Genomic DNA, 22,212 nt, shown 5'->3' with positions numbered 1-22,212 from the left:
TCCTCATCTATAAATGGAGATAAACATACATTTCCAATTCAAAATGTTTAAGCTAGGCAACCAAAGAACATCTTTCTTCCAGGTACCTGGGCTTTTCTGCCTCATCCAAGCACATCTGTTCCCATTCTCCCTGACTGTAACCAAAACCTCAGAGTTCTCCAGCCACCCTCTGATCTCCATGAGACCTCAGAGAAACAGTTTGAAAAGTGACAAGAAAGCAGGATTTGAAGTCAGAAGATTTGACTCGTGTCAGCATTATACAAATTTCTTGACCTATGGCAAGTCTTTTTGTAGTTCTGAATCACAGTTTCCCCATCTGTCAACTAAGAATAATAGAGTTCTGCAAAGACATGGATGTGGTGGTGGCGGCACGTGTGTCTGCCCCAAGGATCAAATTAAGAAATGTACACGAAAGGTTCTGGAAACTCTGAGGCACCACGCACTTGGAAAGGATTATAATTTTTAAGGCAGAAAAATTCTAGAATGATCTTCTGGCCTATTGCCTGGTTCCCAGGATGTTTTAGGCAAGCCATTCTTTGCACAAGACTTTCATACTCTTAATTTGTAGCTGTGTATATTTGCATGTCTTCCCTTTCGGGGGCATGAGCCTTGAATCTAGGGTGTGTCGTCTAAGTTTCTTTACAGAACTTAGAAATGATGGATGCCTAATAAGTGTTAGATATACACATGGGATTCAGGCTTTCTATGCATTGGTCTTTCCTGTTTTTGTTGCAATGCTTTTCAATAGTTGAGAGACCTCTTAACAATGAGAGTGAAAGCCTTTGAAAATCTCAAAAAGCCCTGAGTAAATGCAAAGGTATTAAATTTACAGGAGCTGCTATTACTACTAACACTATGCAAATTTATGAGTGGCGATGGAAATAACTCTTTAAGAAAGAAAATGCCTTTACTTCTGTTTTGGTTTTTGCATTTGGCAAGTATATCTTATATAGGTCAAATTTTTACATTTCTGTATCCTGGCTGCTTAAGGCACATATTGAGGTATCAGAAGAAGAAAGAAATGTATAACGACATGGAATCATGAAATGTTGGAGCTTAAAGATCACTATGCTTAGCCCTGTCACTCTATGGATGAGAAGACTACGTCTAGGAGACAGGAAATGACTTGCCTAAGGTCACACTGTGAAATAGTAATTCTTTTATGTCATTATTCTTCCTAAGAAACATTTTGATGTCTTCAGTATTATTGACACTTCCTTAGAAAGAGAACAATTTTTAAAATGAAGTCTTTCCTTCCAAAGGCCAGTGCCATATAGCCTAGGTCCCCTGATGGATATAGTAGAAATGAGGTGGTGGAAGGAAACCGGAAAAGAAGTATAAGCTCATCACGCATGTGTCAGCTCACTACAGGTGCGTCATCCAAGTAGCTAATCCCGTAACAGCCAAAATGCATCTAACCAGGTGAATTTCTTCAAATTAAATATTGAGTCACTTCCTTCAACTAATTATTTCTTGAGCATCTACTCCATGCCAACACTGTACTAGACTCTATAAAGAAATGAATTTTACTCATAAAAATAGGTAACATTTACAGAACAGAAGCAATTAAGTACAGTGGCCAAGTGCATGGATCATGGAGCCAGACTATCTACCTACTGTAGGACTTTGAGCAAGATCCTTAGGTTCTTTGTGTAAAGTGGAGCTTTATGATAGTTGCTATAAGGTTCCTGAATTTAATAAATATCAGGTGCTTACCACGTCTGGCATACAGTAAGTGCTATATTAAGTGTCATTTCACATATATTTTCTCACTGAGTGTCCCGGCAACCTTATGAAGTAGGTACCATCCACCTTTAATAGAGGAAGCAAACCGAAGCTGAGAGATCAAGTAACCCCTCCAAGGTCACCCAGAAACCAGTAGCAGAACCAAGACTCAAATCCAGGTCTGTCTAACAGCTGGACCTCATGCCCACTGTGCTGTGTGCTATCCTGAGAAGCAAAATCTTGCGCTCAAGAAAGTCATATTCTAGAAGCACTATTGCAGGGTTGACGACACGATGTGCCACTAGGGAGGTAGAACCAAAGTGGGACAGAGATTGCTTCTAACCCAGGAAATAGGAGAAGCTTTGTGGAGAGGAAGTGGCGTTTGATTTGAGTCTTGAAGGATTTATTTATGGAGAGGCAGGAATGAGAAAGGAAAAGCAAAGGGTTGGGGTGGGAAGGGCAAGGTAGAAGGGAAACAGGCAGTGGGTGTTTCAGTAACAGTAGATCCCGGGGTGTGTGCAGGAGAGCAGAGAGGGATGAGGACTGAAACCCTCAGTGAAGACACATCACCAGGGACCTCAAGTATGAAGCTCCATAATGTGCATCTAAAGTTGAAGATCCCTAACATGGTTCTTAAAAAGATCAAATGGGAAAAGAACAAAACTCAAAAATAGAACCTACGCCTGTGTCAATTAGTAAGAATTGACAAAATATGGGCTTATGTATCTAATTAGTTCTTTTCTGAAAAAGTTACATTAGTTTACTGAAGTAAAAGGCTTTTTTTTTAACCGCAAAGGGAACTAACTGATTTTGCAAACAACACGTTTGTTCATTTGAAGAGTTTTCTTTCTGAAATGTGACATAATTTCCATATCTAAGTAAAATGCAAATATAGGTATTTTCCCCTGACTGAATACATCTAGACTTTAAATTTTATTTGTGACTTTTTTTTTTGCCCCCCTCCTTCTTCCCTCCTTCTCTCCCTTCCTTCCTTCTGCTTGCATTTCACCTTTGTTCATAATTTGGTTCCTGGACAACTGATGTCTTCTCCATCTTTATTTCAGATCTCTCCTTCATGTTATGGATGTTTTCCTATGTTCTAATATTATATTCACTGTAACATGAACTCTCAGTCACTAGGGCCCCAATGTTCCTAAAATGGCAGAGCCAAAAGGGATCATAGAGAGAATGTACTTGAACACCAGATTATAGCTAAGAAGAGTAGGGCCCACAGAGGGAGCACAACTTTCTCAAGAACATGGAGCCAGTTCAAGGTGGAACTGTGTCCCATCCAGTGCTCATTTCAGTGCACTGTCTGAACACATATATAGGCAGGACTTGGGGGAAGAATGTTGTTTCTTAAGAGTGGTTCATAGAGTCACAACAGAGCTTTCATTGCTGCTTCAAGACTTAGAATCCATGGAGCATTTAGAGCTGGAAGGAACCTTCAGATCATCAAATTCAGTGTCCTCCTTTTGTAGAATTCATGACCAAGGCTGAAAGAAGTAAGGGGGACTTGCCCAGATCACAGAGCAGGAAGGGCAGAGCAAGGTCAGGGATTCCAATCTGCTGACTCCCAGGCCCGTGTTTTCTCTTTGTTCATGCTCATCCTTACTTTTCAAACTCTCCATTTCAAGAACCCATCTCTTTACAGTCACATATACTGAAAGGAATTCTGCTTCACATGCCTGGAAGAGCTTCAAGAGGAATGTATCGAAACCAGAAAGAAGCCATTCCTTGGTGTTTTCTCTGGTTGGTTCAGGTCGGCGAATGGTGGGGATCGAGGTGTGGAAAGCTGGCCAATTCCTCATTAGCAAGTTCTTCATCCTTTCGTACCCAAAATGTATCACAGCTATTGATTTCTTGGTGAGACCAAAACCCCAAAGAGTGAAAGTGGAATTGGGATCTAGTGGAGCAATTCCCAACCCAACCAAAACCAAGACTGACTGCACGTCCACATAGCACTTCTGTAGCCACCATGTCCCTCATACTCACAAAGTGAACGTGCGGCGAAGGCTAGATGGCCAGACTGTGTTGTGGGTGTGACATGTGCGTATGTGTCCATGCATGTGTGAAAGCACTGTGTAAACTATAAAACACATACAACGGGAAAACAACAAAGAGAGAGCTGTGACTCTCCCTCACATTATCCTATCCTCTGTTCTCTGTCATGCATCAGACCCAGAGAAGCATCTCCAGCAACCACTCCTAATTTTCAACCTTGCTGCCCAATAAAATCACCTGGGAGCTTTGAAAACAATACGGATGCCTGAACTCCAAAGATTCTAATTCACTTTCCTTGGGATAGTGCCTAGACATAATGATTTTTAATTTTTTTTTAATGTTTATTTATTTTTGGGACAGAGAGAGACAGAGCATGAACAGGGAGGGTCAGAGAGAGGGAGACACAGAATCTGAAACAGGTTCCAGGCTCTGAGCTGTTAGCACAGAGCCTGACGCGGGGCTTGAACTCACGGACCGCGAGATCATGACCTGAGTCGAAGTCGGCCGCTTAACTGACTGAGCCACCCAGGTGCCCCTAAACATAATGATTTTTAAAAGAAAGTCTCCAGGTGTCACATGTAACTAGGAGGAAGAGTCACTCAACTAGACTGTCCAGCAGCATTACCTAGTTGCTGGGTAGATTCCTTGTGTGTCTACATAGGGCTAAATTCACTTAAAATGCAGTGTTACACTGTGGCGTGCAATTTAATGGATACCTGTTGAGTACTTTTCTGGGATGTGGTTAGACAGACTGCAGTGGGTGCACACATGAATGAAATATCCATGGCGCTAAAATTGCATTGGGTAAAACAAGGGGCTGAGTCACTTATAAAGTAACTACCACCTGGAGAGGGAGCAATTCCATTTTCCTTGGAAAATCCTGAAGACCTCATGGAATTGAATCTTAAAGATTCTATAAACAATTTTCATCTTCTTAGTAGACAATTCCTTTTTATGGAAGAGTATGTTTCATCGAAACGTTGCTTTCATAAGTTTGCCACAGTGTGTGAAAGAGCCTTGGGCCACTGCTTGGGTTTGGGAAATGGAAGCTTCTCTGCATAATAAGGAGTGGGAGCAGAGCGGAATACTACATAGGAAAGAGGTCAAAAGAATGCTTGGTGACTTTTTGACCAAGAACAGAGGCTCATGAGGCCATTTGTTTTTTTTAATGCTTATTTATTTATCTTTGAGAGGGGGAAGTGGCAGAGAGAGGGAGAGAATCCCAAGCAAGCTCTGAACTGCCAGAACAGAGCTCGATGCAGAGCTCAAACTCAGAAACTGTGAGATCATGACCTGAGCTGAAATCAAGAGTTGGACACTTAACCTACTCAGCCACCCAGGTGCCCTGAGGCCATTTTTTAATAAGAATATTTTTTAGACAAAATGTTAGGTATTATGGAATGTAAACCGCATCTTCCATGTTTACTAAGAAACAGTAAAATACACGTTGTTTACCAGTGCATTCTGTATGGAAAATACAAAGAAGCACCAAACCCCACTTTGAGATGGACAGGATAAAACCAGAGGATACATATAAGATAACATCTTATGAGTAGTGTTGTCACATTTGTCAAATGAAATTATAAGATGCAGAGTTAAATTTGAATTGAAATAAACACAAATAACTTCTTTAATGATTATTTATTTTTGAGAGAAAGAGAGACAGAGCATGAGTGGGGGAGGGGCAGAGAGAGAGGGAAACACAGAAGCCAAAGCAGGCTTTAAGCTCTGAGCTGTCAGCACAGAGCCCGATGTAGGGTTCGGACCCATGAACTATGAGATCATGACCTGAGCCAAAATCAACGCTTAACCCACTGGGTCACCTAGGCATCCCCACAAATAATTTTTTAATATAAGTATGTCCCGTGTAGTATTTGGATATACTTATATTAAACAATTATTTATTATTTACCTGAAATTGAATTTCTTAAATTTTATTTATTTATTTTTGAGAGCAAGACAGGCAGAGCGAGCAGGGGAGGGACAGAGAGAGAATCTCAGACTCCAAGCTGTCAGCATGGACCCTGATGTGGGGCTTGAACTCACGAACCATGAGATCACGACCTGAGCCCAAATCAACAGTCAGACACTTAACCGACTGAGCCACCCAAGTGCCCCCTGAAATTGAAATGTAACTGGACATCCTGTATCTTATCTGGCAATCCTACAAGAGGTTACAGTCAGGTGGGGCTTCTACAATCAGAGAGGGAAACAGGAAATGCACACAGGCACAGAGGAGCAAGAGTACAAGCTGTATTTGAGGAGGAGGGTGGGGTGGTGTGAGAGTGCAGTGTAGGGCGTGTTGGGGGTTGTCTGGACAGTAAAGTAGGAAGATAATCTAAAATCACATCCTAGAATGCCACAAAGGCCAGTCTGACTGATTTATCTCTGTCAGCAATGGAGAGCCCTTCAACATGTTAAAAGGAGGCAACTGTGCTCCATCCATTCATCCATGCATCCATCCACCATCCACGTCAAGGTATCTGTGTCAGTGTGGTACCCTGGAAAGCATGTGTCCTCCGAATGCATGTTCTGGGCCTGCTCTGCACTCACTGAGTGATGTCTGGCACGTCAGGTAGCCACTCTTGTCCTCGGTTCTTTGAGAGATGGGCATGATTAGGCCTCCAACCTACACTTCTCATCAGGAGTATCAAGATGAGAGACCATCGCAGAGCAGACAAGTCCACCTTGGATGCCTTTCGGGGACTTGTTTGCAGGTTCCAATACTGTGTGCACCAATTCATAGTCTTTTTACCCTAAAACGTTCCTCTCGATCTATTTCATCCTTTTGCAAAAGCACCGGACATTATCCCCCTGTGTGTTCACCAGGGAGGAAGGACTGCACCCCTTCTCCTGCCAAGTCAGCAAACTTGTGTGTAGGTAGGTGTTGCTACTTGTAAAATGTGTTATGAAACATTTTCACATTCATTATTTCCATTGAACTTTTAGGGGAGATCGTTCTGCTATCACGCGAGGGTAGACTGGGGAAGGGGTAACAGACTGGAGATAGAGAGCCCACCAGAAGGGTGGTAGGAGAGTCCAGACGAATCTAATGAAGACCTGAACCGGAGTAGTGGCAAGGTGTGCTGAAAATGAAAGGACCAGATGAAAAGAAATGACACAGAAATAAAAACAAAGGGACGTTGTGACACCCGCAATCTGGTCTCCTTGACACAACTTCCATTTCCTGTAGGTACATGTCCCGGAAAAGGCGGAAACCTGATGCCCCCTGGCAGTTTCAGATGACACCACCCCTAACTTTCCATTGGATAAAGGAATGCCCAAAATAGCCTCTGGTCCCACAGCCTTGCGATTACGGGGACTCAGATTCCTGTTCTGAAAACATGAGGAAAAAGCCAGGTACTTGCCCACTCACCCTCTAACCAGCTGACCTGGGGCATTAGCACCCTGGCGTCTGCTGACGCAGAGCATTTGCCAATTTCGATTAGCCCCGTGGCCTGGCTAAGCCGGGCATGTCCTGCTTTGCTGCTAAAAGAAGCCTCCAGGAAGGGGCCATGAGACAGAGATGTTTTTCCCTACTAACCGTCAATCAAGACTGGCTGCCTGGCAGCTGGAGGTAGGGATGGGGGAGAGAGAAAAACTACTAGAAGGCGCGGAAGGCAAAGCCACATGTTAATCTAACGGTCACTTTGGGAAACAGAGAAACCGTTCCAATCAACACGGACTACTTGTTTTTTTTCTCTTTGCTTGAACTTTATAAGGTTCTTTGGAGTCCAGCAGATCAAGCCAAGTCTTAGTGAAACAATGTGTGGGAGCTTGTCGCTGGCTCCGAGCAGGCTACCTGGGGGTGGGTCAGGTGATGATCTGCCTGCCTTCTGGTCTATGGGGTCTGTCCTCCACACCACTGGGCCACTTGACCTTCCTCTGTGGGCTCAGACCTCCTGCAGCTGCTGGCACATCTCCTGTTTGGGCAGTAATTCTACCCTGGCTGGTCAACGGAACTACTAGAAAGCTTTTTTAAGAAAAACATATGCCAGGTCCCACCCCAGATAAGTTCAGTCAGAATCTCTGGGAGTGGGGCCTGGGCATAGGTATTTTTAAAAAATTCCTTAAGTGATTCAAATGTATACAGATCAAGGTCTAGAACCACTGGTCTGGTGGATAAGATTGGGGGCCTTGGCATTTGCGAGGGTATTTTGTTAAGTGAAAGGAAGTCAGAGAAAAATACTGTATGCTCTCACTTATATGTGGAATCTTAAAAAGCTGAACTCCTAGAACTAGAGATTAGAATGGGGGTTGTCAGGGGCTGGGGGGTGGGGGAAAGAAGAAATGCTGGTCAAAGAATATAAACTTCCAGGTCTAAGATGAGTAAGTTCTGGGCAATCTGATGCACAGCATGGCAACTGTAGGTAACAATACTGTATTGTTTACCTCAACTGTTGCTAAGAGAACAGATCTTTAATGTTCTTAGAAATGGTAATTATGAGAGATGATGCAGGTGTTGGGTAAGGCTATGGTGGTAATCATTTTGCAACATATAAGTATATCAAATCAACACATTGTACATCTTAAAGTTATACAATGTTATCCGTCAATTATATCTCAGTAAAGGTGGGAGCGAGGAGAAAAATGCCTGAAGATATAAGGTTATACTAGAATGCCAACAGATTGTGAATATAGAGGCAGCAGTAAATTTACTAAGATTTTTAGGTAGCATATGAATAATGAAAGAAAATAAAACAATTTTCTCATTTAAAAAAAATTGGGGGTGGGGCACCTGGGTGGCTCAGTCAGTTGAGCATCTGACTTCAGCTCAGCTCAGGTGAGTTCTAAGCCTCACATCAGGCTCACTGCTCTCAGCGTAGAGCTGGCTTCGGATCCTCTGTCACCTTCTCTCTCTGCCCCTCCCTCGTTCACTCTCTCTCAAAAATGAATAAACATTAAAAAAAATACTTTTAAAAATTGGGAACCTTGGGATTATGTAGATGTGGCTTCCAAATCTGAATGTAACCTTTATTAACTGTGTGACCCTTGGGACAAGTGATTTAGGTTTGTGTATTGTTAGTTTCCTTATCTCTTAAATCTCATCTCTCATGGTTGACACGTATTTTGGATAGCATGTGAAACATCTACCATGGCATCTTGTACAAAATACCTCGGTAATGTAATAGTATTGCCTATGGCCAAACTCTCTTCCTTGTGTTCAACCACTTCCTATGCTAATCACCCCTCACTGGGCTTCTCACATATGGATCATCCGTCTACAGCCCATGGATATCACTCTCTACGCACTTGTCTATAGAACATTCTTTACCCTTTCGCACCCTAATTCTGCTCCAACTTGATGGGCATGTCCAGTCCTCAGCACTTTACTTTGTTGCCTGATTTATCCCACTACCTCTGAGATCTATTCTAGAGAAACTGGGAAACCAAGACAGCAAACCGAATTCATCTTTGGGGTCAGTTGCATTCAATTGGCAGTGACTACACAAAGCCCAATTTTAAGAAGGATTCTGAGGCTGAAACTCAGCTCAGCAAGGACTTAGTAGTCATGTCTGCCATACGCAAAAGCTGTGAAGGGGCGGTGGCACATGCCCCCTGCATCCTGTCGTCCAAGACCTGTCATCCAGACACAGCAGGGACAAGGTCCCTGACCTTTTTTTCTCTTCCACTAATCTCAAACACAGAATAACTTTGTAAATTTTTGACCTGGGGATGACTGGGCCTTCCTCAGTTTAGCAAGCGATTCCAGAACACGCTGTCTATCCAATGCTGGCAACTCAGAGGAAGCCCTTCTGATCTGCCATGAGGGTGAGGGGGGTGACAGCTGTCCCTTTCCAGGTATTGGAAACAGCTGGCACAAAGCTCTAGAAACTCTGCCCTCAGATTGTTCAGCACAGAGCAGTGTTGTGTCCGCTTTTGGAAGGGCCTCCATGCAACATGAGCCTGTGCATGTTAACCCTTAAAAGAGAAAGCCAGTGTTCTCTTGAAAGCTAAACATTGAAGGTGCCATTAGTGTTCTTCCTTTTTGATGGAAGCCCGAATCTTCTTAGATACATAGGTACTTTCCATTTCTTTTGTTTCTGTTTCCCTCCCATGTTCTTTACACTCTTTCCACTTTGCAGCAGTTAGCAGAGTGGCTCCAGACCCAGACTGCATGGATTCCAGTCCCTGCTCTGCTACTCACTGGTACCGCGACCTTGGGCAACTCCGTTGACCCCTCTGTGCCTTCCTTTCCTCACCTCTAGTATGTGAGTGCTAACACTGCCACCTAGATCTGCAAGAGGTGCCTGGAACAGTGCTTGCATAGAGAGAGCACTAACCGTTAGCAGTGTGTAATGGTCTGGGTAACACGAGGCTGAATGGTGAGATAGGATCCTCCTGACGTGCCATGGCTATTCTTAGAAATGTGGCTGGGGCTCCTTGTTTCTCTTTCCGACTATGTGAGTTCATCTACTTCTCCCTGGCTTCAATCCTTTCCATTCAGCTGGAATGGACACTTAAGGCTAATGGGCTTTATTTGGACTGGACAGTCTAGAAAAATGCCTTTTATTGTAGTATATCTCCTCCATTTGTGTATTGGCCACAGCTCAACGGCCAAGGAGTATTGTTAGTGGCTAACCAAGAGCTGCCTCTCTGAGTCTTCCAGAAAAGACAAAGTGCCCTGGATGCTTATGAAACACCGATGAAATGGGATCTCCTCTAAGAATCAGAGAATGTTAGAGAAGGATCTCTGATATCCATGCTAGGTGGGCCCAGTTCATCACCAGTCAATAGAATAAGAGCTTGTAAAAACATCTTGAGACCTTCCCACAGGTCTGTCATTTTTCTCAGTGCTTTATGTGTATTCACTCATTTGATCGTTACAAAAATCCTCTGAGGTAGGTGGTAGAATTTTTACCTGTCGTTTAGAAGGAAATTGGGGTGAAGAGAAGTTAAGTAACTTGCCCACAGATACACAGCCTCTAGTAGCAAAGCTGGGATTCAGACCCCAACAGTCAGGCTCCAGAATCTATACTTTTAAGTCTCATACTATGCTCCAAGAGGTGAGACATTGGATTCCAGAAGAAACGACTCCTCAGGTCACTAGGAAGGGAGGATGGACATAAACTGGGAGCAGAAGTACATTGAATTAGAAAGAAAATAGGGGCTTCTCAGAGATTCAGGCCTAAAGGCTCCTGGGCCGGGAATAAGCCAAAGTTGGGAGGCTGGCATGAAGAATTCCAGACTCCGCTGTGCCAGTGAGGTTTGTCTTCTAAGCTCCACTCAGAATGACCTTCCATAAAGGTCAGCTCTGAAGAAGTCTGCTGTTGGGTATAGTGTTGCCCTGGTTTATCGCGTGACACTCTTGTCTTCACCGCCATTGTCTCAAGAAAAAGGACACATCCAGAATGTTTGGGGCAGCAATGAGGCAAGCTGAGAGCAACATGTCGTTGGTGACAGCAAAGGGACTGAGATGCGAGCCCTGTTTGTTCAGAGTTCTGCGACAGTGATCCACAGGACGAAGACGCTGTGGTTTGATCCAGGGTTTCCTGACTGTGCCTCCACAAAACACCCTGCGTCTCTCTTGGCCAGGTACCACTGAATACGGAGTGACATAAAATAGGCAAATATCATTGTCTGGCTTCTGAAATTAAGTTTAGACGAAGTTCACCCCTTGAATAATATTTGGGCACCACCTCCAAGGCATTTTCTGCCTGATTGTCAAGCAGTTTGGTACCATTTTCATAGTCACATATGAAGTGAATACCTTCCCTGGGGCATGTGCCCGCTTCAACTTCTATGCAGGACCCAAGTGCCTCTGGATTTCAATTTTGTGGTAAGTGCCAAGCAGTAAGGGCATCAATGATGGAGACAGGGGATGGACAGTGAATCCTCAGATTGTTCCCCAGCCTTTAAGTGCTTCAGATACCTCTTTAATCTCTTTGTACCACAAGTGATTTAGTAGGAAGAACAGGATGACAGACTCTTGGAGCTGGAATTTGCCTCCAAGACGGTCCAGTTGAGTCACTTCCTGACAGATGAGGGATTTAAAGTTCAGGACCCAGAAAAAGGTTTCACTTAGTTAACTGAGCTACGAGGACTCCTGGCTCCTAAGGCAGCCTTGCCAGAATTCAGGTCTCCACGTTGCCCAATAGATGGTTAACATATTTGGACACCTCCACCCCAGCCCACAAACAGAAAATCTTCAAACGCTGTTTGCGGAGTCTAACATGTGCAGAAATGTGCACACACACAGACATACACATACACACAGAGATGGGGTGGGGGTGGGAATAGATTACTCTCCAGTCCCCGTTTCCAGAAACAGTTCCAACAGTCAGGGAAAGGTTTGCCACAAACACTGGAGAAGCCCTTTGTGTTTACAATCTGGTCATTCTGGAGGGGTGAACCTAGGACTTCTCAGCTGGATGTTAATAGCTGATTAATTCAGGAAGCTTATTTAATTTGTGACCAATATAGCTCTGTTTCACAGAGAGAGGGACGTGCTAGCAGGTGCAGAGCCCAGCTCCCCAGATGGAATAATCTTTTCTTTATTAATTTGCTGCATGTTGTTTCTCATTTCTCCCAGTCATTCCAAATGTGTTACAAACGACTACATGCTCTGGGTCCTGAATCCATGACTGCTGTAGTTTTGAAAGGAAAGAAAATAATTGTTTCCCTGCACACATGTACGTGCTCGCTTTTAAATCGTCAGTGCCTTCTTCCAATGCTGAGCAGTGTTCTGCCTGGAACAGCCACTGCTCTTGTGGCTTTTAGGAAATGAAAAGCTAGATGGTTTGAATGAAGCTTTCAGGGCCCTGGAAAGAGGTAGCGGCATGGCTGGGATTCAAACTCACGGTTCCAATTTCTTGGGTGGCTATCTTCCAGTGATCTAAAACACAGGGTGGGCCGGTTGTCTACTTCCCTTAGTCCAGTGATTCCCAAACTTGTGTGGGCATGAGAATCGCCCAGAGGACCTGTTAAAAACACAGATTTGCTGGCTCCACCCCCAGAGCTTTTGATTCAGCATGTCTAGGGTGGGGCCTGAGAATCTGCATTTCTAACAAGTTCCTGGAGAAGCTGCTGCAGATTGGAAAGCCCATCCAGAACCACTGTTAGTCCAATTACACCAGAGTATGGGGACCACTAACTCCAAGTAAGTGCTGTCTGGTACCTGTCAGAGGTCTCCTGTTTAGAGACTTTCTGTTTTGTTTTGTCTTTTCCTCTTTCCCCACTTGATATGCACCAAGTTTCAGTCTAGAAATTTTTTTTGTTTTAATGTTAGGGTTCAGTGGAGGATGTAGCTCGACTAAATTAATTTGAATATGTACTGCAATACTTGATATGGATTTTTCCAAAATGTGAGCACTTAGGCTAGACAAAAATATTTCCCCTGGGTTCAGTCATTCTGTGCAGACCAGCTCCTGGTTTCTAAGGAACCATTTGAACAGAATACAACCCCGAAGCGCCGTGCTGCTGAAGCATCCTTATGATGATTTCTAAATGTGGAACATACCCTTCAAGCCAGTCGTCCAATCAACAATTCTTGGTCATTTACAGGCTTACGACAAGCCCTGTCATTAAACTGCAGTGTTTTGTGTGAGGTATTTTAGGACAGAAGGAAAGGCCTATTTTTCCAAAGGAAAAATAATTTTGTTTCTCCAGATATAAAAAATTAGTGGTTCCCACAAATATATAATGACTACAAAGGTCCTGTTTGGTGTGTGTGTGTGTGTGTGTGTGTGTGTGGTGAAAATTAATTGAAGAACAGCATTTACAATTCCATGATACTGAGAATATGCTATTGTTATTCAGACCAGCAAATGCTAGGTCAGGGAGCCCCTGATCTGGTGTTTTGTGCCTAGCAAATAATCAGAGGGGCTGAGGTAAGGGACTATGGAAATCCAACAGGCAGTGTACCACATAAAGAGCTCTTTCTTAATGAGGAATATAATGATGTGTAAGATCACAATATTTTTCTGTTAATATTTAAACATTCTTCAGGCAACTTACTGCATCTAATTACTTATCAAAAGAGGAGGAGGTGGTCTTTTTGCCTTTCTATAAAGAATCAAAAGGTGGCTAGCATTGGAAAGTGGATGAAGATACTCAAGTCTGGGGACAGAGGCGGTGGCGGCGGGGATTTATCAGCTGCACTATGCATAAACACTGGCTGGTTTGGAGTGGTAGCACCTACTTTAGTCACTCATGTTGGCTCTTGGGTGGGGATTCACAGAACCAACCCATCAGTTAGCTTAATGTAACCGACAAGAATCAGATTCCCAACGCTCCTTCCGCCCAAATCACCAACCACCTAACCTTTAAAACTACAGTTAAAACACCCACAGCTAAAACCAAAACCAAACCAAAAACCAAAAATATATATTTTTTTAATTTTGTTAAATTACAAAGTGCCCCAAAGGGCCCAGATTCCATCACTAATTTCACTGTCCAACATTTTGAGGATGGATAAAATCCATGGATGAATTTCTCCAAGCTAAATACTTTATCTACCTACATTTACGAACATATATTATTTCTTGTGTTGATTGTTAACATTCCTTACTTAACAATAGCTTACCAAAATATGCAGCTGTCTTAACTTTAACTGACTTGTAGAACAGGCTTGATGTGCGAACGCAGACAAGATATGTATTTTTTGTATTAGGCTTAAGCCCTGATGCTGCCTCAGTGCTGGTTGAACTGAGGCCAGGCTGGAAGGCTTTGGTTGCAGTTCATAAGGTGTTTGACATTTTATCCAGAGTCCAGTAATCACTTAAATGAATAAAAGAAGATTTAGCATTGATCCGTTCTAATACTTAGCTCACAATATCACAACTGGGGTAGTATTCATGGAATTAGTACAGCTTCATAGACACTGCCAATAACCACAGAGGCCTCTCAATACGGTGGAAAAAAAAAAAACCCAATAGATCAAAGAAAGCAATGATCTGGGCTATTTCTAGGCATCTCAGTGATGGAGCAGATTTAACTGCATGTACCCAAAGAACAGATTACAAATTGACTACTCCTGTTTAAGTCCAAGTTGGTTAATTTAGTGGATGCCTTCATTTTTTGTGTCTCTGACCTCATCTTCGGATGAAAGCTCTCAGTCCTGTTAACCAGATTCCTTTAACTACAAGTAATTTGAATGCCACACTTAATTCTCCCTACTTTTTACATAATCCTTTCAAAAATGTCTTAGTCTTCTCTATGAAAATTGGTTAAATCTGACGTTTACCAAAATTCTTATTCCAGGGCTGGGTTCATGCCTCGACTGGCAGTCAAGGGGTTCTCTTAGAGTTTAGAGTACTTTGCAAGCTCCCTGGACAGATTAGGATCGAGCAATTCATCTCATTTGATCTGTTCTTCCATATACACAAGACAAGTCAATGTTTGTTATGACTTTCTTGATCCTTATTTATAAGACAATACAAGAGGAAACCATGTGTGTATGTTTGAAATAGAAATGATACACTGCATAGATATAGTTCACCACGTTATGCGATGGGTTGTCAGTGTTCAAATGGGGAGTCTGAAGAGTAGGAACAGATGCTTTTTTTCCTTAATGGCACTTTCTCTAATTTAAAATCCTTCCATTTATTTCCCTAAGATTTAGTGATAACTTTAAACACTTTAACTAAATTACCCAGCGGCTTGGCAGCCATCACAGAGGCAAATCTTTTTAGAAATCCTAGCAATCTGTTAGATCATGGGTACTATGATATAAAATCTGCATGCTCCACATTCAAAAATTAAATCAGTGCAATGGATACAAATACATAATGCAAATGGCACCATTTCCAAACTGAGGGTACATGACCTGCCTCTAAATATTGACTTTCTATGTTTTCCTTCAGTCATTTACTTTCTAAATTTGGGCCAATTTATTCTCATTATTCCTAAGTAAACCTGCTTTTATTTTTTTTTTTTTAACAGTTATTTTATAATCAAACAGAGCCAGCCAGCCCTGATTCGTGGATCCTGATGTTGCTAGGATACATGGCTTGGTACTTGATGAAAGTATATCACTTCAAAGGAGAAAACTTTCAAGTGTCCTAGAATATGACACTCCTGTCTTCCACTGTGGAAGACGGGCCCAATCCTAGAGCTTCTTGGAAGCTCACAGACTGCAGGATTGGCTTCCCATGCTTTGAAATAAGCATCCCCTCCAGGGAGGGGAGGGGGGACTGTGCAATTGCTAAAACTAGTCAGGTTGGTCTTAAAGCAAGGAACACACGTATTTATAATGAAACACATTTTCATGTTTGTTTCACAGTGAAGAGAAAAAACCCAGAACCCCCAGATTTTATGTACTTTGAAAATATATTTAAAAACATTAAAAATTCTATATTTAAAACATATATTATATGTTAATTAGTACACTTAAATAGAACTTGTATTTACAATAGGCTTCTGATGCGGTTAAGTTTTAATGCCAATTTTTTTCAATAACATAATTATATAAATATACTAAAATACAATAAATATTTTTTTTGTTTTACATGGTGAATAATATCTTTACCATAGAGAAAACAAGGCCACAGACATTTACTTACATTTTCAATGGAAATCACCATAAAAAAGCAACAGGCCTGCCGGCATGCACCAAACACTTCTGCCACAAAGAGACCACAGCAAGACTTTAAAACAAAACAAAACAAAACAAAACTGAACAGAACAAAAATGAACAGCAACAGAGAAAGATTTTAACAAAATAAATCTTAGGTCAACGTAAACCACCAAGCATGTGACCGTGATGTATCCTATCGGGTAAGAGAGAGCCAGTGACCACACAATTGACGAATGTCTCCTGTTCAACCACTTAATACATCTGGCCTTAGCAGGACTTTTGAGACTGTGATGGGCACTTCTTTGATAATTTCGTCCCTCGGAAGGAAGCTGCGAAAAGTTAATATACAGCAGATTTTCATTACATGTCAAAAATAATTACAAAGACAGTATTTTCAAACAACACAAAACAAACCTAAAGTCTTCCCTCTTTGAAAGACAGGTGTTCGGATGGTATCATAAAGGATAGGCTAGGCTAGTTCTAAGTGAAAGACTGAACAAATAGAAATTATTTGCTGATGGTATCTTCATTCCCTGGGTCATGGCGGACAACCTCTTTTGCTTAGCCCTCACTCTACTAAGATGCGGCAACTTCTCGAGGCTTTCTGATATTCAAGGACACTGGTCAAGGACATTTTCAGATTTGGATAACGGGCTGAATGGGTGAGTGGGTTTAGCACTAATTTTCCCTGGGATTCATTTTTCCCAGGACCATGCTATTCCAGGCTCCCACCTTTATTTCTCCAAACCCAAGATGGCAGAGGTGAGGCAGGGACCCTCTCCATGAACAGACAGGATGGGCAGGAGGTTGCTGAGGCCTTCACTGGGGAGCAAAACTTTATCAGCTCTGTCCTGGCCTCTTCCATTGAGCAAGGCACCTTCAAGCCTTTCGTGTCCTAGACATGCAGACACCTTCCTGAAGTCTTGTCTTGGGACAAGATTTCCTCTTGGTAGCCTTGGTCATCCAACCTGAGTTTTTGGGGCCTTTTCCTGTCCCTTCCCCCTTACCGAAAGTTCTCAGAAGACAAAACCCTGGTTTTCCTCAAGTCTAATTTCAAAGCAGAAAGTGTTCATGTCGCAAGCATTTTCCATCTCATTGTATCAGTTTCATGATGACAATGTCACATTTGGTTCTGAACCTGCCCCAGGCTAATCCAGCTGTAGGACAAATTACCCAGGGTGGAGAATGTAAGTCAGCTCGAGTGGGGTCCTCCAGCGAGAACCTCTTAGCACAGTTAGATAATGTAGGCACTTAAAGCGCGAGGTCCAAGCAACTTGACACAGTCATTCCAGAGCCACCTCTGAAAGGTCCTTCAAAGGTCTCCCTCTTGGAATGTCTCAAGTACCATTCCCCACCCCCACCTAGACATCAGGATGGCCACGCAGAAATTCCTCCTGCACCACCCGGAAATGACGTGTCAGCTCCACACAGCCTCCATATGGCTGGTTCAGTCTCACGTCACTGGCAGTGTGGACTCCTGCTCTGATCTAGGCATTTCTGGGTCCATACAGAACTCCACCTTTTGCTTGCAAGACGTTTTTAAGCCTTACCATGATTTTGTTAAGCCTTACAAATGATTTACCCAAGTGTTTACCCCTCATAAAAAAGAATCGAGTTTTTTGTTGTTGTTCTTTTTCTCTTCTAAAAGAAAGAAAGAAAGAAAGAAAGAAAGAAAGAAAACAGAAAAGAAAGAAACCACTGTTCTCCATGCTTATGAGAGTGCCACAATATGACAAAATTTGTCCACCCGTTCACAGCAGTGGTACATAATTTCAGAGCACCCAACTGATTTTTCTTCCTTTAAGAGAAAACAAAATAAAGAGGGGACCAAAGGGGGAGGGAGGGAAAGAATGTGCTCTAAGAAAATGTAGATCTTTCCAGCAAAAGAAGCTTCTGCTGACCAAGGCCCAAAGAGTGAGTGGGAGCCCAGGAGGTGCATCATGGGAAGTGGAGTGAGCAGTTCATTCAGTTGCCTTAATTTTTATTCAGTTTCCAATCATCTGATTGATATTGCCAACATCTTTACAACATACAAATAAATCTTTTATCAACCAGAATATATACTGAAGGAATTCTTTCCCCATCCCTACTCCCTGTGGGAACTTGAAAGAAAGAAAGAAAGAAAGAAAGAAAGAAAGAAAGAAAGAAAGAAAGAAAACAAAACAACAAAACAAACAAAAAAAACACAAAACAAACAAAAATATACCCCTCCCATCCACCCATTCCCTAAGCCAGTAAAGCAATGACAACAGCACCTTGACATTGTTTTAATTCCAACGCTATCAGAAGTTAAAAGCAGTAAAACAGATAATAGTACTAACAAGAACGAAGATACTTACTGTCTAAAATGTAAACGGAATGTTTTGGTTCAAATTTTTGTTGGTTTTTTTTTTTTTTTTTTGTCTGTTTTCTGAAAGAGGACAGTTTATTATCAATTCACAATTAAAGCAGCATGCAATTTATTATTATTTTTTTAAACTTTTTACGTTTTCAATTCTTGGCAACGGCAACAAACCACAACATTATCGAGGAATGAAATGCAGACTTTTTAAAGTTGTGCGCAAAATGACTGTTTCCCTTCTGGTCATGGATATGTCCAATAAATAGATTGTAGAACCACTGTACTGTATAAACTTCATTTATACATGCAGTTCATAAAATTATTTTTTCTTAACTGAATAATTTACCCTGTTATGTATATATACAAATAGATAATTTTTGTCTCAATATAATCTATACAACATCAATCCACTATCTTCCCCTTTTAATGGTCAATGTACATACACAGGAAGTGTCTATCCTTATGAATCGCCAGCCAATTCTCTTTTTGCTATCCATGGTGAGGGCCCGCACGTACGACTGGGTAGTTCGGCACTGGGAGTTCCAATGCCTTTTGTCTATGCCCCTGCAGCCCTCCTTTGTGTAACCCATGGGATTGCACTTGGTCTCGTAGAAGTACTGCTTCAGTTGGCCTTTAGATACAGGGACTTTTTCAAGGACGGTGACCGTCCCGCCCGACATGTCCACTGCAGTCTTTTTATCTGCCGCTGTCACCCACTCGCTAATGCTGTCGCACACGCTCAGCTCCCCACGGCGGGCAGGGTCAGAGTGGCGCCGGACCCTCATAGACATGTTTGCAGCATCCAGGTAATTTTTGTATTCCTCAAGCAGAAAGAGGAGAGGAGGCTCCAAAGGCACTTGACTACTGAGCATCACCCTGGAAGTGTATAAGTCCGCGTCCTTACTGTTTTCTTCATTGGGTCGACCTTTCTGGTCCTCGTCCAACAGCTCTTCTATCACGTGTTCAAAAGTGTCAGCCAAGGATGTCAGGCCTCTTGACCCTGCCTTGGGCCCGTTCACGCTCTCCAGAGTCCCATGGGTCCGCACACCTGGGTAGGCCAAGCTGCCTTGTCCTCGGCCGTTGGCTTCTTTCATAGGGGCAGCCTTCATGCAACCGAAGTATGAAATAACCATAGTAAGGAAAAGGATGGTCATCACTCTTCTCACCTGGTGGAGCTGCAGGGAAAAAACAGAAACAGGACACAGAGCCGGTTAGCACTTTCTTTCGCAGGGATGCGCTGCGGCCATCGGACTGTGATTCCAGGCCATTCTGCGGGGGCAAGGATTTTATGCACTGGTGATGAACTCTAGTTGCATCAGACACACGTTAGCGTCAGTCGTGTGCTCTGTGTGGCATTTACACCCAAGGTTAGATGGCTTCTACATAAGTGAAAAAAACTGTGGCTGCAAGTTCTCCCTTACCAGCTTTGTAAGTTTAATTTTTAATGATCTCTGCTCAGGCTGTCACAAGAAACACAAAATCAGAAATGTTACTAGGCAACAACTCCAAGTGTAATAGTAATTTTTTTTTTCAAGTTAGCAACATGGTCCTATTGCGGGAGCTGTGTGACAGGAACAGCAGTGGCCTGAGGGGTCTGTGGGGGCCTTTCCGGCTGTGTGATATCTAGGTATGAAGAGCACCGTAAAACAGAAGTCGGGGAGCTGTAAGGAGCCTTTTACATGGACTTTTTTTTCCCCTCCCATAATCTATTAGGACAAAGCATAAAGATAATCCCATCAAGCCATCCCGCTTTACAGATAAGGAACTAAACCAAAGGCCACCGAGGACTTGCTTCCTGTCCTGAAGAAAGTTTATGTCCTGAAGGAAGTTTACATTAGAACTCGGGGCTCCCAACTTTAGCTTCAATGTTTTCCTAGTACACCTGGGTGGTCACTACTGAAAATGTTCTGCTTATTTCCAAACACAAATCATTTTCTACACGTTGATTTTAATGGTGTGTCTATACCTGGGGCTGATGTCATGAAAACAATGTGTCTGCTTAAAAGAGCACTGAAAAAGTCAGCATTAAAAAGGCAATGAAGTCAATGTCAAATGCCTCCCATATGCGGATCCACGTTTATCTCCACTAACTCTGAGCCCCTCACCCCTTTGACTTTTCTGGCTCATGTACAGAGCCATCCAAGCAAGCTCAGCTTCTCCTTTTATTAGAAATGTGGTCCTGTGAGTACGTGTATGTGAGAGAGCTCAGAGTTTATCATAACTTTAAAAGGCTGAGTGGCGTTTTGCACATTTTGGAATAGGCAGTGAGCACTTCTTTCTGTGCTTTTGAAGTTTTCTGGGAAGTCCCTTAACAGCACACCACAAAATTAATCTTTTCCTGTTTGCCAGAGGGTTGCTATACTCTAAATCTGGCTCTACATCTATAAGCAGGCTCTGGGAAGCCAATTAGAATGGAAGAACAAACAAAATGAAAACATACCTATAGACCGACCCAAGGTTACCGTCAGATGGTGAAGGACTTCAGAATCACTTACCTGAAGCACTGGGTCTCTTAGCAAGAAAGAGAAGCATCCCTGGGCTCCGACACTCTAACTATTCCTACTTCTCAGTCCTGGAGCAAGGACTTACAAAAAGACACACATGTGTCTAACCAGTAGGGAAAAGGACTGTTTTTCTGTCCATATGAAGTGTCACTGAACAGGAAGACAACCTACCTCCAGTTAATAGGTCATACTTCAGAAATGGCTAAAAATTCTGGCATTGAAAAGCAAATGTTTCTCTTCTCCACTTTTGTAAGAGATCACATTTTCTACCACTAAGGGGCTATTACCATCCCCAAACACCCACAAATTTCTTTGTGGATTCACTCTCACTATATACAAATAGCAAGCACGCTCAGAGCCGTTTGGAGCGCACAATGGCCAGAGTCAGAAGCACACACTGGTTTGAATAAACCACAGATATCTATTCTGCTAACACCTGAACTTTTTGTGAATGTTCTGGATTCCGCACCATCAAAGAAATGTATCCTCCAAGGAGGTTTCTATTCCTGGCAGGCAGTATTTACACCATTGAATGAAAACCTTTTCTCCTGATGTTCCCAGTCCAAGTTAAAACAACCCAAGGGGCACCTCAAATGTAGGTCGATGAAAGAATGCAAATATAGAATATTTTACTCCAGTCATCCATATCACTCTGGTAGAGATTTGCTGTGATCAGCAATCTTTTAATGCCATATTTCATTAAGTCTAAGATACCAGCATTATAAAACACATCATTTTATGTACCACTAAGAAATAAAAAATGCAGCCAATTAAACCATTGCTTTATCACTTGGAAATATTATTGTACACTTACTGAAGAGTTCTTTTAGACTTATTTGGACACATTTTATCATATACAATTTTTCTGCATATGAAACAAGAGTAAGCCAACTAAATTGGTTAAGGTGATGACAACTATACGATGACTCCTACATGGCAACAATAACAATACAATAACATCAGCTATAGGACACAACTTCAGAGATATTACAAATATGAATGACAAACTGTGATTCTAGAATTAATGAAATGGAGTAAGTTTCATAAATATTTACTAAATGCCCACATGAGCCGCTTAAAATGGCCCAGGGTACTGAGGCATCTTCAACTACCGAGTTGGG

At 42.4% G+C, this 22,212-nt stretch overlaps 1 protein-coding gene across 1 annotated transcript; it reads right to left on the bottom strand.

The window, feature by feature from the left end:
• Positions 1–18,461: 18,461 nt before the first annotated feature.
• Positions 18,462–19,753, bottom strand: BDNF (brain derived neurotrophic factor). The gene has a single exon (XM_049648958.1). The coding sequence runs from the start codon at positions 19,739–19,741 to the stop codon at positions 18,998–19,000; it is 744 nt and encodes a 247-aa protein (XP_049504915.1). The 5' UTR covers positions 19,742–19,753; the 3' UTR covers positions 18,462–18,997.
• Between the last annotated feature and the right edge of the window lie 2,459 nt (positions 19,754–22,212).

Source organism: Panthera uncia, chromosome D1, assembly GCF_023721935.1.
Source record: "Panthera uncia isolate 11264 chromosome D1, Puncia_PCG_1.0, whole genome shotgun sequence".
Taxonomy (NCBI): Eukaryota; Metazoa; Chordata; class Mammalia; order Carnivora; family Felidae; genus Panthera; species Panthera uncia.
The sequence above is the reverse complement of the archived record's forward strand: the minus strand, read 5'-3'. Positions and strand labels throughout refer to the sequence as shown.

Coding starts and splice junctions, on each gene's coding strand:
- BDNF (XM_049648958.1), bottom strand. CDS start 19,741: ATGACCATCCTTTTCCTTACTATGGTTATTTCATACTTCGGTTGCATG.